A 16343-nucleotide genomic window follows, 5' to 3' on the forward strand; every position below is an offset into this window, starting at 1 on the left:
CAGGAATACATTTGTGAAAATTGGTTAACCTGCCAAAAAAACTTGTAATTTTGTCCTACCAATCCTGTACGCCAAGCACCCCTGCCAGATAACAAATCAGTTCCTGAACCTCAAATTAAACTTTAGGTAAAGCACAACTCCAAATTCTGAAGAAAAAGCAAATTGCCTGGCCAAAAAAAGCAGCCCTGGCTGTAATGCTCACCTGGTGCTATTCCCTGCCGAGTCACAGCTCTCAACCTAGAAGAGGACTGGTGCAGGATTGCAATTAGGCCCAATGTTGTGAAACCCACTTCCTGTGAGCCCACTGTGTGAAGGCTCTGCTCCCTGGAAGCGCATCTCTGCTCTGGATAAACAGAAAAATGCTGCAGAGCAGAATAGGACATGTGAGGTCATGTGACCAGTCTAAAAATAGCTGGAAATAAAGGTATGTATACAGTTTTTTTTTGATTTGGCATGCTCTAATGTTGGCCTGGAGTCATCCGGAGCTGGACTAACCGCTTTGCCCAGGACCCACTAAAGCCTGTGATTAGAGAATAAAGGAGCTGTTTTTTTTTATTTATTTTTTTTATATATAGGTGCTTTGTAAATACTGACCACTTGTACCTTTGCAGTAAGCAGCTGATACCAAGATAACAAAACTTAAAGTGCAGTTATATAATAAACGCACTTGAGTGGTCAGGGCTAGGCAGGTACTCTTGTATATTTTGCGAATTGTACTTTAATCTGCTTTGGTATACTTTGCTCAGTTACACTTTGTATAGTAGTTATTGATTTGTTTGAAGTGTTTAGTAAATTATAACATGGTGATTGTTTTCCTAATCGAACTGTATAGAAACAAGCAATGCTATAATTAAAGAACAATTACCTGCTTCTCTGTGTCAGTTTACTCTGGGGATTACATTCCTGTAAACCAGAGATTTAAGTAGTTGACCTAATCTTTAACTTTGTGCTCCTAATTTACACCCAGCGGGGACTTCTAAATCGAATAACCCCATGGTGGTAAATTAATATGATTCCCCATGTTCACAGTTTACATTAGGTCTTATGATGGATATATCTAAGACACTTTTTGAGGGTGTTTGGATTAATTCTGCTTTTTTAATTAGACATCTTATTAGTATTATGTATATGTAAGGCTGTATAGTAATGATTCAAATTAAATCTTAAAATTAGTTTGTGTTGTTTGTTTTGATAAATTACCAGGCCTAGGGCAAAGAATGTGACAATGTATTGATGAATTTACCAAAAAAAGCCAACAACAAAGAGTACATAAAGACTCACTGTAGAGTTTTACCAGGACATTTTACTACACACTGTTTTCTCTTTATTTTCATTAATATTGGTTGTGACATGCTATGTGATTTTTTTTTTCTCAATGAGGTTGATCAGAGCTTATTTATGCAGACAAAATACGCAGAGCTTTGTCTAAGTTCATGGCTCACTTTGTTTTTGTTTTAGTGGCTAAAATTGTATTAGTGACAGAATGTACAAAATGACAGTGATAAAGTGCTCACTGGTTTTATCACATTAATTGAACTGTTTTAAAGGTGTTTAACTGTTTTGGATTAAACTGTTCAAGGAGTTTAAGATACACTTGGAATATTATAAATGCAGTCTTTTCATATGTGATTGTGATTAATTTAAAATAAATAATTTGATCACAGAGATTTATTTTTTCAAAACCTTTGCTTCTGAGTATAGTTTGTGAATTAATTTGAGCATGCAGCCATATGTGTTTAGTACGTACACTACTGTGCAAACCTTTAAGGCAGGTGTGTAAAAAAAAAAAAAAAATGCTGTAAATTAAGGGGGCTTTCAGAAATAAAGGTGTTATTTTTTTTGTTTATTAATTAACAAAATGAAAAGTAAATGAACAGAAGAGAAATCCAAATCAAATCAATATTTGGTGTGACCACCCTTTGCCTTTAAAACAGCATGAGTTCTTCTGGAGTACACTAAGACACAGTTTTTGAAGGAACTCAGCGGGTAGGTTGTTCAAAATATTTTGGAGAACCAACCACAGATTATCTGGGCTGTCAAACAAGCTGTTTAGGCCTGTGCTTTGAATCTACACTGGAAAAAAATACCATTGGTGGTCCAATTCACTTATTGTTTGTTCAGTTTGTTGCCAGTTAAGGCCTGATGAATGGGGCACTTAGACTCCCCAAAACATGTTGGCTACTTTTTGAACCTATAGTGCCGGTTCACATTGGTGTGATGTGGGAACCCTGCAAAACCACTGCGGGTTCCCAGATCGCACCCGACTCGCAGACAGTTCACACTGCCATATGCAAACTGCTGGAAGTGTCAATACAAAATTAATGGCACCGCCAGATTAGTTTGCATATCACAGTGCGAACTGTTGGATCGCATGGGTGTTCACACCTATGTGATCTGATTCTGGTGCGGACCAAAAAAGGGCCCTGCACGACTTTGGTCCGAATGCGATGTGAATTCAGGCATACAATCTGTATGGCTGAATTTGCATCGCACAAACATTGCATATGATTTGCAGAGCAGTGCGGTGCGAATCGCATGCAATGTCTGACATCCCTATAGTGTCAATCGGCACTTAATGGGATACAGTTGTATCTAGACCTCTTAGCAGTGGTCTGGCGCTTCAATTTCAACCCTTTTTACATCACACTACAAACCAAGGAGACTGTGGAGATCCTCTGGGGTGTAGAAGCTGCCTGCTCAGGATCCAAATAATTTACACCAACAGTAATCACCTTAACAATAACAACAATACCAGTAAAATACTCCTCCTAGATTCTAAGTTCTTAATGATATTGGCTGTATGTTTGGGGCCATTGTCCTGGTGCAGAATACATTTCGGGCCAATCACATACCTCCCTGATGGCTTGGCATGATGGATATATATACAGTGCATCCAGGAAGTATTCACAGTACTTCACTTTTTTCCAAATTTTGTTATGTTACAGCCTTATTTCATAATTGATAAATTCATTCTTTTCCTCAAAATTCTACAGACAATGCCTCATAATGACAACATGAAAAAAGTTTGTTTGAAATCTTTGCAAGTTTAATAAAAATAAATAAAAAACTGAAAAAAAATCACACGTATATAAATGTTCACAGCCTTTTCTCAATACTTTGTTGAAGCCCCTTTGGCACCAATTACAGCCTCAAGTGTTTTTGAGGATGATGCTACAAACTTGGCACACCTATTTTTGGGCAGTTTCTCCCATTCTTCTTTGCAGGACCTCTCAAGCTCCATCAGACTGGATGGGGAGCGTTGGTGCACAGCCATTTTCAGATCTCTCCAGAGATGTTTAATCGGGTTCAAGTCTGGGCTGTGGCTTAGCCACTCAAGCACATTTACAGAATTATCCCATAGCCACTCCCTTATTATCTTGGCTGTATACTTAGGGTTGTTGTCCTGTTGGAAGATGAACTTTCGCCCCAGTCTGAGGTCCAGAGTGCTCTGGAGCAGGTTTTCATCAAGGATGTCTCTGTACATTGCTGCATTCATCTTTCCCTCAATCCTGACTAGTCTCCCAGTTCCTGCCGCTGAAAAACATCCCCACAGCATGATGCTGCCACCACCAGGCTTCACTGTAGGAATGGTATTGGCCAGGTCATGAGCCGTGCCTGGTTTCCTCCAGATATGACGTTTGCTATTCAGGCCAAAGAGTTCAATCTTTGTTTCATCAGACCAGAAAATTGTGTTTCTCATGGTCTGAGAGACCTTCAGATGTCTTTTGGCAGACTCCAGGTGGGCTGTCGTGTGCCTTTTACTATAGAGTGACTTCCGTCTAGCCACTCTACCATACAGACCTGATTGGTGGAGTGCTGCAGAGATGGTTGTTTTTCTGGAAGGTTCACCTCTCTCCACAGAGAAATGCTGGACCTCTGTCGAGTGACCATTGGGTTTTTGGTCACCTCCCTGACTAAGGCCCTTCTCCCCCAATCGCTCAGTTTGGCCAGGCGGCCCACTCTAGGAACATCCTTCATTTACGGATGATGGAGGCCACTGTGCTCATTGGGACTGTCAATGGTGCAGACATTTTCTGTACCCTTCCCCAGATCTGTGCCTCAATACAATCCTGTCTCGGAGATCCACAGACAATTCCTTGGACTTCATGGCTTGGTTTGTGCTCTGATATGCACTGTTACTGTGGGACCTTATATAAACAGGTGTGTGCCTTTACAAATCATGTCCAATCAACTGAATTTACCACAAGTGGACTCCAATCAAGTTTTAGAAACATCTCAAATATCATCAGTGGGAACAGGATGCACCTGAACTCAATTTTGAGTGTCATGGCAAAGGCTGTGAATACTTATGTACATGTGATTTTCTTTGTTTTTTATTTTTAATAAATTTGCAAAGATTACAAACAAACTTGTTTCACGTTGTCATTAGGTATTGTTTGTAAAATGTTGAGGAAAATAATGAATTTAATCAATTTTGGAATAAGGCTGTAAAATAACATAATGTAAAAAAAGTGAAGCACTGTGAATACTTTCTGGATGCACTGTATCTGCCTGTATTTCTCAGCATTAAGGACACCATTGACCAAATGTCCAACTCCATTTGCAGAAATTCAGCCCCAAACTTGCAAGGAACCTCCACCATGCTTTAGGCTGGGTTCACACTGCCGCACGGAGAGACTCATTGCAGGGGTCTGGTGCATCCCTGTTCACCGTTTCAGCCCAAATTTTTGGCGCACAGGACTCCTGTGCCATTCACGCCGTAGCCGCTCCAGAGATATGTGAGCTGGCTCCATAGAGAGCCGTTCACTGTCTCCTGACATGCGAATTGGATGCTGAGAAACCCCACATCCAATTTGCAATAGTGTGAACCCAGCCTTACTGTTGCCTGCAGACACTTGTTTGTGTCTTTCATCTGCTGCATTAAGTTTCCTTGGCCGACCACTGCGTCTGCGGTCCTTAATGTTGCCTGTTTCTTTGCACTTCTTCAAAAGAGCTGGAACAGCACCTCTTGGAATCCCAGTCTGCTTTGAAATATTTGCCTGGAAGAAACCTTGTTGACGCAGTACAACTACCTTGTGTCTGGCTGCTGTGCTCAGTGTATGTGTATATGTGTATAGTGTATGATCTGTGACATGAAACTGTCTTCCACAACCTCACCTTAGTAGCAGAGTTTGACTGTTCCCAATTTCAACCCTCTTACTCAGCTGTTTCTGTTTCAGTTAATGACTGTGCCTCAGCCTACATAAGAAATTGATGATCATGAGCACCTGCTTGGAATAATTGCTTAATCTAAAGGCTCGTACACACGTACCGATTGTCGGCCGTAAAGATTCGGCCGACGACCGATCGGCCGATTGTAGGCTTGTTAGTATGATGCTTCCAACAGCCGACAGCGCATTTTCGGCCGAACAGAATCTGTCGTGCAAGCATTAAAATTTTTGTTGGCCAACACCAGAACGGCCGATTGTTCGCCAGTCAGTACAGATTTCGGCCGACAGACAGCAGATTTGCAAGACTGGGCATGCTCAGAAAAGAAAAAAGACAAGGAAAGTTAACCATCACATGACATCACTTCTGCAGTCGGCTGTTGTTGGCCGACAAAATTCTTGTGCAGTCTTTTGCACTTTTCAACAGACAAGACAGCCCTCGGACAAAAGACGGCCGATCGGTACGTGTGTACGGGGCTATACACCTGACTTTGTGCCAGTGTTAGAATTGATGCTGGTTTAAAGCCGAAGGGTAGTCACACCAAATTTTGATTTGATTTACATTTTTTCTTCTGTTTGCTCAATTTGCATTTTATAAATTGATTGAAATAAACAATTAAAATTATATTTTGTAAAGCAGTATTACTTTACAGCATTTCTTCACACCTGCTTAAACTTTGCACAATGCTGTATAGACTGCTTCCTTACAGTGCTGCTCCTTTTTTTCACCAGAAGTCTGTGTGTCAGGCCTGAACAGTTTTAACACAGTAGACAACCTTTAAGAAAGGCCACAGCTGGGCAAGCATATTTCTGAGAATGATGAGCAAGGGGTATTATTGCCCCTTCACATTTAAAAGTGTGTTGTCTCCCCCTGCTCTCGCTTAGCATAGAAATTAATAAAGGGCAATCTCCCCTTATCACATGAGAATGGGGGCGCCACCCCCAAAAATGCATTATTTTACCTACAAAGAGGGAGAAGTAGCTCCTCTATATTGCCATATGCAGAAATAACAGCTCCTTAGGCTCCTTGGGTCAGTCACATGTGATCGAGCTGTGACGGATTACTATTCACCTGTCAGTGTCTCATTGAGTCTGCTTTTTGTTTAGTTTTTTTGCTAGTTGTAGAATTTGCTGCCGTGTTTTTTGCAGTACCCCATCAAATCTCCTGCTCGTCTTTCTTGATTGGCTACCAGTAAACACCCACTATACAGTTATTGGTTAGGGCCCATTGTTTTGGTCACTTTAAAAAAAAACAAATGTTCAGTATATGGTCTTGTAGCACCCTCCTAGGTAGGTGCTAGGCAGGTAAAATGTAGTTGCTCTATCTGCTTATCAGAGGAGCCTGATCAGTAGTTAGGCCTGCTGGGTGTGCTTGATGTGCAATTAATGTGGGCTGAGGGAGTATCCCCACTGTGTTCAATGAAGAGACTCGTTGGACAGTGGAAGAAACCTGGCCAATGATGCACAGGCTTTTGTACTGTCTCAGTGGGTTTTCACGAAGAGAGGTGCATCCTGGGATAGAATATAAAAGCAAAGAGCACATGTGGCAGGGGGTCTTTGGGTGGGAAGCCAAGTCCCAGAAGGAGGGTGACGGCTGTCTCTTCTTCTGAAGGTGTGGAAGGTGGTCACAGGGAGTCGGCCTAGTAGACCAACAAAGTGTGGCTGAACTCAGAGGTCCAGTGGAAGCTGACTTAGAAGGTGAAAGCAGAACAACTCTTGAAAAACAGTGTCCATGAGTACAGGGGAGCTTGCCGAAGGGTCTGCCCAGGAAGGGGACCACTCCAGTGGCTAGAGTCAGCGGATGGTAGTCAGCACACAGGCAGTGAGAGTAAAGGAGGTGGCAAGTTATTAATCCTGAAGAGTATATTAAAGCAGGAACAGTTAATCTATATTCACTTCAGTGACAAGGTGAAGCAGCGGCCTTGCTACATTCTTCAGTCAGTCTGTCCTCCAGATTTGTGCATAGTTAACGTTGGAGTATCCCACTCATCCCTTCTCCTATCCCAGTTCTAAATAAAACACAAAATCCACATCCCCTGGACTGATCATTGACTGAGCCAAGGACTGTATTTAATGTTCATCTGCTTTCAGTTGTTAGGGGTAACCCAGGGGAACCCAAGAAGTGTAATTCTCAGCAGCTCTCTAGGGGGCAGTGCTACAGTCTATATAATTGGGTTCCATGAATCAGGAAATTGTGTCACTTTAGAACATGCATGTAAAAATAGGCATCCTGCCCTTTTTGCAAGCTACAGCTTGTGAAGTTTTGACAACTGACAAAACTATCCCATATTCTGCTTGTCTGTTTGTATAAGCTGGCATTTTGATAAAGCTCACATTGTCAATTTTGACGTACGCATGGAGGTAACAGAATGGAAATATTTGTGGGGAGGGCAAGGCTGAGAGTTAGTCATCTTATGACATGTAGCCTTGATGTCTCCATACATAAACTAAAGTCGGATTTATTTCACATGACAGCTAAAGAAGGTTACAGTGTTTTCCAGCATACAGAATCTGATAAGATTTTTAAAGCATTCTATGCTGAATAATAAATAAAAGTTTGTGTGACAGTGAAATATAATCTGCCTATAATGGTAAACATTCTTTAATTTCACTGACCAACAATTTTAAACTGTAAGTGGTCTTCTATAAATGTATAGTAAAAATATTTACTTATATTTTACATGTCTCTCCATAAATAAATCTTTAAAAAACATGTGAGCACAGTTGATATCCTATTTTAAACAGGCAAAAAATTTGGGGGAGCATACCCATGTATTTCCAAAGCTGCTGCAGCTATGAACCAAAAGACATGTATATTAAAAAAGAATAGCGCGCAAATGCAAAAGAAATTACTACCAAATCTGAAGAGAGTCCATAAATAAAAATGGGGGTTTGGTCCCACCATATGGCCATATCGTGCTCAAGCCCACTACTGCGTCAAAGTACCCCATTATCAGTGGGTCCTACACTATCCATGAAAAAGAGATGAATCCAGCCTTTCTAACCCTTGGAGATAATACTCCTTGCTGGGAGAGATGTGCAAATGCACTACAGGGGACTCCTCCTATATCCACTTGATGGTGGACACTGATTGAGTACAGGTGTTTTTAGTATTTTAGAATCCCACTAAAAGACAGCAAGCTAATCTCTCCCTAGTATCCTTAATGTACTGTAGATTAGATGCCATCAAAATTTCAGTATTTTCTGGTTGTTCCAGGAAGTAGTGAAATCAGAAACAGCAAAGCAACTTGCAATTGCAAAGGAGATCAGCAACATACCTAAAGTGCACGTGCCCCCAATCTCAGTAAAGAATCAGTGACATGAAGATAAAGAGAAAGCAAGGGCGCCAGGTCAGAAGTGGAAATTTATAAAACAACTTTTATTCATGAGCACTTACATAAAAACAGGCCAACGTCAGCATGCAGGCAACCAGAAGAAAGGGACCCCAAATGTGATGGACTGGAGGGTGACGTGAACGCCGATTGTCCAGCACCAGGTGTGCCGCTGGAGGCCAGGAACGGAGGTCCGGAGGTACAGGGAAGGGCACCTCCCCCGGGGGATTTCAGCAGCGCGAGCCGGAAGCCGGCAATGTCGTCACTAGGCACTGCCGGTTCCTCCACGGAACCCGACAGGGGACAAACAAGCAAGCAGTGGAGAGGGCGGGCCGCAATGTCGTTTCCGAGGATCCACCTCCTTCGTCAGGCTACAATGACATGACTCTTTACCCATGTGATTAGCTGTGTCCAATCACAGCCGGTCACATGTAAACGAGGAAGTGCCGTTATTTTGGCTCTCCTCGCCTCACACTGTCAGTGTGAGGCGAGGAGAGTCGATCAGTGGCTCCTCCTCATAGGGGAGACAAGTACAAGTAATCAGGACACTGATCATCACTGACCTGATTACACAAAATGTAAATAAAGTGCCAATTACTGCCCACCATCAGTGCCCAGAGTGCCCACCATCAGTGCCCACAATCAGTGCCCATAGTGCTGCCAGTCAGTGCCCATCAGTGCCCGCTTATCTAGGCACTGATGGGCACTGACTGGCAGCACAGTGCCCATCAGTGCGGCATATTACTACCTCCTCATTTGTGCCACCTCATCAGTGGCCATAAGTGCCACCTCATCAGTGCAGCCTATCAGTGCCGCCTCATCAGCGCACATCAGTGAAGGAGAAAAATTATTTATTTTCAAAATTTACTCAGAAAATAAACTTTTTTTTTTCCAAATGTTGTCTTTTTTTTTTATGTAAGAAATAAAAAAAACAGAGGTGATTAAATACCACCAAAAGAAAGCTCTATTTGTGTGGAAAAAAAAATGATTATGCTGGTAGGTTAATTGGATCCTGTATAAAATTGGCCTTACTATGTGTATGTATGAATGTGAGTTAGGGACCTTAGATTGTACGCTCCTTGAGGGCAGGGACTGATGTGAATATGCAATGTATATGTAAAGCGCTGCGTAAATTGACAGCGCTATATAAGTACCTGAAATAATAATAAAAATCACTTTACCCTCCCTTCTAGATTGTAAGCTCTAACGAGCAGGGCCCTCTATTTCCTCCTGTTCTGAACTGTATTGTAACTGTATTGTCTTCCCTCAAATTGTAAAGCGTTGCGCAAACTGTTGGCGCTATATAAATCCTGTATAATAATATAATAATAATAATGATAAAAATGTAATATGGGTAGCATGACCGCGCAATTGTCATTCAAAATGTGAGAGCGATGAAAGCTCAAAATTGGCCTGGGCAGGAAGGGGGTGAAAGTGCACTGTAGGCAAGTGGTTAATGTCCTTTTTTATCGTTTTGGTAAATGTATTTTAAAATTTGTCCAAAGATTTTAAAGTCAGGCTGTTCTCATCACAGGTTTCTCGTAAGTTATGCATAATGTGTTTTGGTTTGTCTTTTTTCTTATTGCATGCTATGTGGTGTGATATTGATAGTTACTCTTTTTTTTCCCTCTCAGATACCCTGTACTCTGCCTTCTCCCAGCTTCTGTTATGTCCTTGCTTTAAGGTATGAGGAGGGCAGTGACAGCATCAAACCAGGAGATACCGTGTCAGATCTATATCTGCCTTCCGTTATTCACAGTCTTGGTGAAATTCTGAAGGTAACCATCCACATGGCCATTATATTTCATATACTGTTTGGATTTTGAAAGTATTAAAGCAGAACTTCACCCAAAAGGGGAAGTTCCCATCTCCCGTCTCTTCAACTTTTGCCATTTTTTTTTGTGGGGGAGTAGGTACCTCGTTTTGACAGGTACCCACTCCAACTTCCGTTCAGATCACCTAGGCAATCCGATCAGAAGTTCTCCTCTCCCCCTCCTTGCCCACAGCCCTCTGGGACACATCACAGGTCCCAGAATGGTGCAAGACCATTCACAAAGCGTAGCACGGTGGCCAGCTGTCTGTGAAGCCGCAAGGAGTCATAGCTGACTCCCCACAGTTAACATGTCAGGGACCCAAAGGCTAATAAAGTATGGGAACGGGCGAGGAAGGCGCTGGATCCCTTGATAAGTGAGAGTCTGTTTAGTAGAAGTCAGCAGACAGTTTCTGTAGCCGCTGATTTTTTTTTTTTCAAATCTGACTGAAGAACCACTTGAAAGTATGTGTCTTATAGTCAACTAAATATTACTCCCTAATCGTACATCTTCAGGTGATTGGGCGCTGGCAAACAAAGTTGTTAGGACAGCCCTATATAACTTCTCCCACTCCCAGCACTTCCCTTGCTTTTGCCCTTAGTTGATAGTTTTCTTCTCTCTAATGAGAGAATGCAATTACTTTTCTTCCCCTGAAAATTCCTTTACTGATTCTTCTATCAAGATTTTGGCTGCACTGTGGCATGTCACATGGCTGAGACTCTGGGAGCGTACATGGACTCTACTACATCCTGCATTAGGCTTTCACTTTAGCATGCTGTACAAGGGGTTGGGTCAGCTGCAGAGTGACATACAGATCTAGGGCTGAGCTCTATCAGCTAGTGAGGCCCTGTTCCTGAAGGCCTCCTTGCGGGTATGCCTGCCTGTAAAGGGGGAAAAGGCTAAGTGATACACTTTTTTCCTGATGCCCTTGTGACCATTCAAAAAGAAAAAGAGGTTAGCAGAAAGAACAGGCAGCTTGCATATCAAGGTCAAAACAAATTGCATAAACTAAGACAACAACCAATAAACATATCAATCAATAAATAAATACTTAAAAAATATACCCAAAGTTGATGAGTGAATTAATAAAATATTGTCAATGATTCAATTAATGTACAAAGAATATATGACCAAAAAGGTTGTAAACATATATGTGTAAACAGTTATGGCTTCCCCAATTATCCATATTGAGTGCAGTACCTGTGGGTAAATCTACCAAACCGCCACCAACACTGGACTCACCAGAAAAAATGGCTGCACAATGATAGGCAGCAACAGTGCTCTGTAAACCAATATGAACAGCTTCCACTTCTCATAAAAGCTTTGGTCCATTTTGGAAAAAACTAGCTCTATTGGACTTTATTATTACCACTAGAGGCAATAATGGATGTTGAACAGCAGGGGAGATCACTGTACTAACATCAGATTGTTTATACAGCAGCTCCAACCGGAGTTGTCAGGTTTTTTTTTCCGTTCAACCCAGCGGGTTAAAACTAGTGGTGTGTACTAGGCTTTAGAAAGTGCTCATGACAGACACCAGCCTGTTGAGCTGGAAGGGTTGTCCTAGGGACATCAACAGTCCAGGGAACGTAATCATTAAGGGAATCTTGGCTTCCCCTCAAGGTTTGGAGGCACCCGACAAAAGTCCACTCAGACAATTCCATGGCCTACATCAATCAGGGAGGCACCAGAAATCATGCAGCTGACTCTTGTCTGGGCAAAACTTCACCTTCCAGCCCTAAGTGCTGTGTACATACTGGACATGGAAAATTGGCAGGCAGCCTTGCTCAGTCATCTACATCTGGGATTCAATGAATTTTTGCTTTACCCCAAGGTGTTTAAAGATCTGTACAGGTTTGTTTCCAGGACCAAGGATCCTTGGAACTTCACAGTTCATGCTTTGATGACTCTGTGGGATCAGTTCACCTTGATCTATGCCTCTCTGTCCCTTTTAAAAATTCTTTCTTGGCTGCTCAGCAGGATAAAGGCAGAGGGCATTCTGTTAATCCTTGTTTCACCAGTCTGGCATTGTATTATTTTCAGACTCTTTATGGCCACTTGTTGTTTTAGGAGCTATGACAGTTGATCTTTGCAGGTGGGTGCAAGGTAAAGGTAAGAGCAGGCACTTTAAAATAGAACTTTAGCCAAAAAAATAAGATAAAAATGAATAGCACATCAAATTTGATGCAGCTTTAGGCCAGAGATCCCCTCCAGTACTTTTTTCTGCCCCTAGATGTTTTCAGTCTGATAGCCAGCATCATTCAACCCACTTATCTGTCCCTGTCTTTGTACTGCTTCCTCCTGCTATGATTTACAAGAGGCAGATACCTGATTAAATTAAGGTACTTACACTGCTTTCATTTTCATAAAATGTGTTTTATTACATATTAATACTTACAGAGCTCCATTAATTTTTGTCTTTTATATCTATATTTTATATATATATATATATATATATATATATATATATATATATATAAGAAATGTTACCACCTATTTGCATTTTGATAATTATCTGGTTAATTTTAGCTTTCTAGTTTACCTATCTTACTTATTTCTCTGTGGTATTTCATTGTAGGTGGTTGTTGTCAGTCAGCGATGCAGTTTTTGGGCAACAGTGATATATTTGAGGCCTGAGGTAAAGTTTTACATTTGTTCTCCTGATAATTGATGAACCATTGCTAAATGCATCTAGTAATGAGCTACAAATGACACTGCAGAAACTCACAAGCTAGCTTTGGGAAATGTCTTACATTTACTAATAATTATCCGCACCTTGATTTAATTAACTCCAGCTAACACAATATTTTAATTACATGCAGTTAAATTAATCATTTTGGAAATAACATGTGTTGTTGCGCTTTTTGGAGATTGGTGGCGGTAATAGAAAAGCCCCACCCATCAGACAGTTCAAACAAAGCATTACCACCTGGACATTGGTCACCTGGACAATTAGAGTGAATATTTTTACTGGGCGTAAAGGCGGCAATAAAAACTTGAGAGAGTTTCTAATGCCTAGTGTGCACGATCAGATAATTGGACGACTTATCGTTTGCATTTTGTTGCATGGCACTAATATCAAATTCAACATTGCCAAATGTGCTCTACTAAACGTACAATTTTTTTCATACAATCTTGGAAAAGCTTCCTGTTTGCGTAGCTACATATCGGAAGTGATGTCATATACATGTGACCCCTGTGTCTGCCATGCCTTTTGGCTATTTCTGTTCGTTTTGTAGAGGCATATTCGTGTATTGCATTGTTTGCGTTACAAACATTGTTCACGTTCTCCCATCTTCTTCTGTGTTATTTTTCGTGTTTCCGATCATGCATGGTCTTTGCCTATAGATTTTTAGGGGGTGCATACTGTACTGATTAAACAAATATTGTTCGCTAAGCTATTGTCTGAGAAAATGTTTTGTGTTTGTCCCTTCAGACATTGTTGGAGGAACTGTTGTGATCGGCTGTCGAAAACTATGTACTAAAGATCAGATTATCAATCCGAAAGTGATTTTTATCAACTGATTATCTGATCATTTGTATACCCAATCATGTTGCCAATTGACCTAATAAGTTGCAAATTGGTCCTTCAGCTGTTCCTTATATGTACATTTAACTTTTCCAGCCTCTTATTGCTACCTGTCCCAACTTTTTTTGGAATGTGTAGCTCTCATGAAATCCAAAATGAGCCAATATTTGGCATGACATTTAAAAGTGTTTCACTTTCAACATTTGATTTGTTATCTATATTATATTGTGAATAGAATATAAGTTTATGAGATTTGTAAGTGTCCCAACTTTTTTTGAATTGGGTTTGTATATTAATTAGTTTTGTTTTTAAGTGCTAGGGTGCATTCATAGGTGTAATGTGTGTGGGTCAAATCTATAACTTCCTGTAATGTTGGTGGGTCAACTTGTCTCCATTTCCTGGTAATGTTGAGTCTCACAGCTAATAAGATATGTGTCATAGTGTGCCTAACTTGTTTCGGGTATGTTTCTATCTATTGGTTTTGAGATGATGTCCCTTAATGTGTTGGGCCATTGCTCTGCTCACTTTGTTGCTCATGGAGTACGTGGTAGCTCTCCACTTTTTATAGGTCCCAACATATTTCCCTAGAAGTACTGACCTAAGTTCTTGGTGGAGTGAAAAGATCCTGGACTGAAGGTGATGGAAGGGGTTCAACTTATATTGGGACTCAGCAACTGCTATGTTTGCTGTGATTTCATCTATTTTCTGTGTTCTCCTCTTTCTCTCCCTAGCTCCCTATTAAATAAAAGTACCTCTCAACATGTCTTTGTGAGCATTCCACACGACCACTGGGTCTGATCCTGGGGTGGCATTAATGGAGAAAAATTGGTCTAATTGCATGATCCAACCAAGTGGCCGTGTGGATCTCCGACTCTTCCACATTCTGAAGGATCCATTTGTCAGCTAAACCTAAATCAATACGCGAGTAGGTGCCATGGCACAGGGAGAGAAAAGTGTAATCCCTCTCCGACGCGTGACAGCACCTCCACACGTCATACAATTCATAAGATGCAATACATTTATTTAGCGGAGATACATGTCGCCGTGGGGCGGCAGATGAATCGAATTCATGGTCGGGTACCAAACTGAAGCCACCACAAATCAAAAGGTGGCCTTGCTGCACCCTTTTCACCTTTTTAAAAGTTTTTGTTAGGAATGACATCTGGTGTTGATTTGGCGAGTATATGGAGACATTGGTGTATTGGACATTGTCAATAGAGCATAGCAGAATGATATAGCGCCCTTCAGGATCTGTGATATTGCTATGAAGTTGGAACAAGACCGTATCTCGAATGGCTGTTTTCACTCAAAGCAGGATTGGAAGATGAAATGAAATTTTTTGTGGGTACAAACAGGGGGCTTTCCCCTGGGCAAAGTGTGTCTCTTGTACAAATAAGATGTGACAATTCATAGAGATTGCTGTGTTCCACAAAGAAGCTCGCTTGGTCTGATTCAGACTTTTGGCATTCAGAGAAAGAATCTTAAAAGACATACTTGGAGGTGAGTGCGTACGATATGACAATCAGACACTTACAATTTGTTGGTGTCAATGGAGATGACTCTGCAACGTAGATGGTCTGCAGGGAATCACAGGATGTTTTGTATTCATAGAATACAAAGCTAGCTGTGAATGGCTGAGCAGCACTCAGCGTGACTTGATTTTGTTTTTGGCAGTGAGAGGAGAAGTTCTCATCCCTCTGCTGAAACACAGCGTTGTATACTGTATCCCCTCTTAATCGCCACTTCTCAAGAGAAAATTCAGTTCAGCTTATCTTTATTCATAGCTGAGGTCCTCTACACCTCTCATCAGTTTATCTCTGCACTTTCTTCAGTTTCCCAACTTTTTTTTTTAACTGGTCCCCAAAACTGAACTGCATATTCCAAATAGGGGATTTTTAGTACTTTAGCTGGTGATGCTGAGAGGAGCAGCACTGGCATCCAGAGAGGACAAGTCACCAGCCAACATTAAGAAAATATTATACAAAAAGTGAGTGTGTGTGTGTGGTGGGAGAGAAAGCAGGGCATCATAAGCAATGGGGGATTAGAGGAGTGTGGTGGTGGAGGCGGGAGAGCATAATGAGAAAGGGGGTGGCACAGCCACAATGGGGTGCAAGGTAAGAAGAATGGGATACAAAGTAATGGGAGAGATAGGGATGCTAATAGAACTGGTGGATTGGGGTAAAATGAAGAGATGGCAGTATAGGAGAAGGTGTGTGTGTGTGTGGGGGGGGGGGGTACAGGATGGGTGGTGGCACTTTTGATGATTGATGGAAGAGTACAACTGGAAACAGCCAATGTGTACCAAGGTGGCCAAGAGCATCAGCATGACAGCCAAGAATATAGCAATTTGAGAATGAGAAATCAGCAGTGGCAGCCTCTGTTTCTTTCATGACAGGTTGTCTTTAAATGATTTGAAATGTCACATTTAACATAAAACACCCCTTTGTCCAGTATAATATGACACCACGACAGCATATTATTACTGATTAGCATTGCTTTTGTA

The 16343-nt window shown here is 41.4% G+C and overlaps 1 protein-coding gene across 1 annotated transcript in view; it reads left to right on the forward strand.

Annotated features, from left to right (window-relative positions):
- SPIDR (scaffold protein involved in DNA repair) overlaps positions 1 to 16343 on the forward strand; it is a 1142289-nt gene that overhangs the window by 1046556 nt on the left and 79390 nt on the right. The window contains exons 13-14 of the mRNA XM_082258691.1: positions 10135 to 10278; positions 12890 to 12949. Of these exons, the coding sequence (XP_082114817.1) occupies positions 10135 to 10278; positions 12890 to 12949 (204 nt within the window). The remainder of the gene's footprint in view (positions 1 to 10134; positions 10279 to 12889; positions 12950 to 16343) is intronic.

The sequence above is a fragment of the Pelophylax lessonae genome (assembly GCF_965119305.1).
Source record: "Pelophylax lessonae genome assembly, chromosome: 5".
Taxonomy (NCBI): Eukaryota; Metazoa; Chordata; class Amphibia; order Anura; family Ranidae; genus Pelophylax; species Pelophylax lessonae.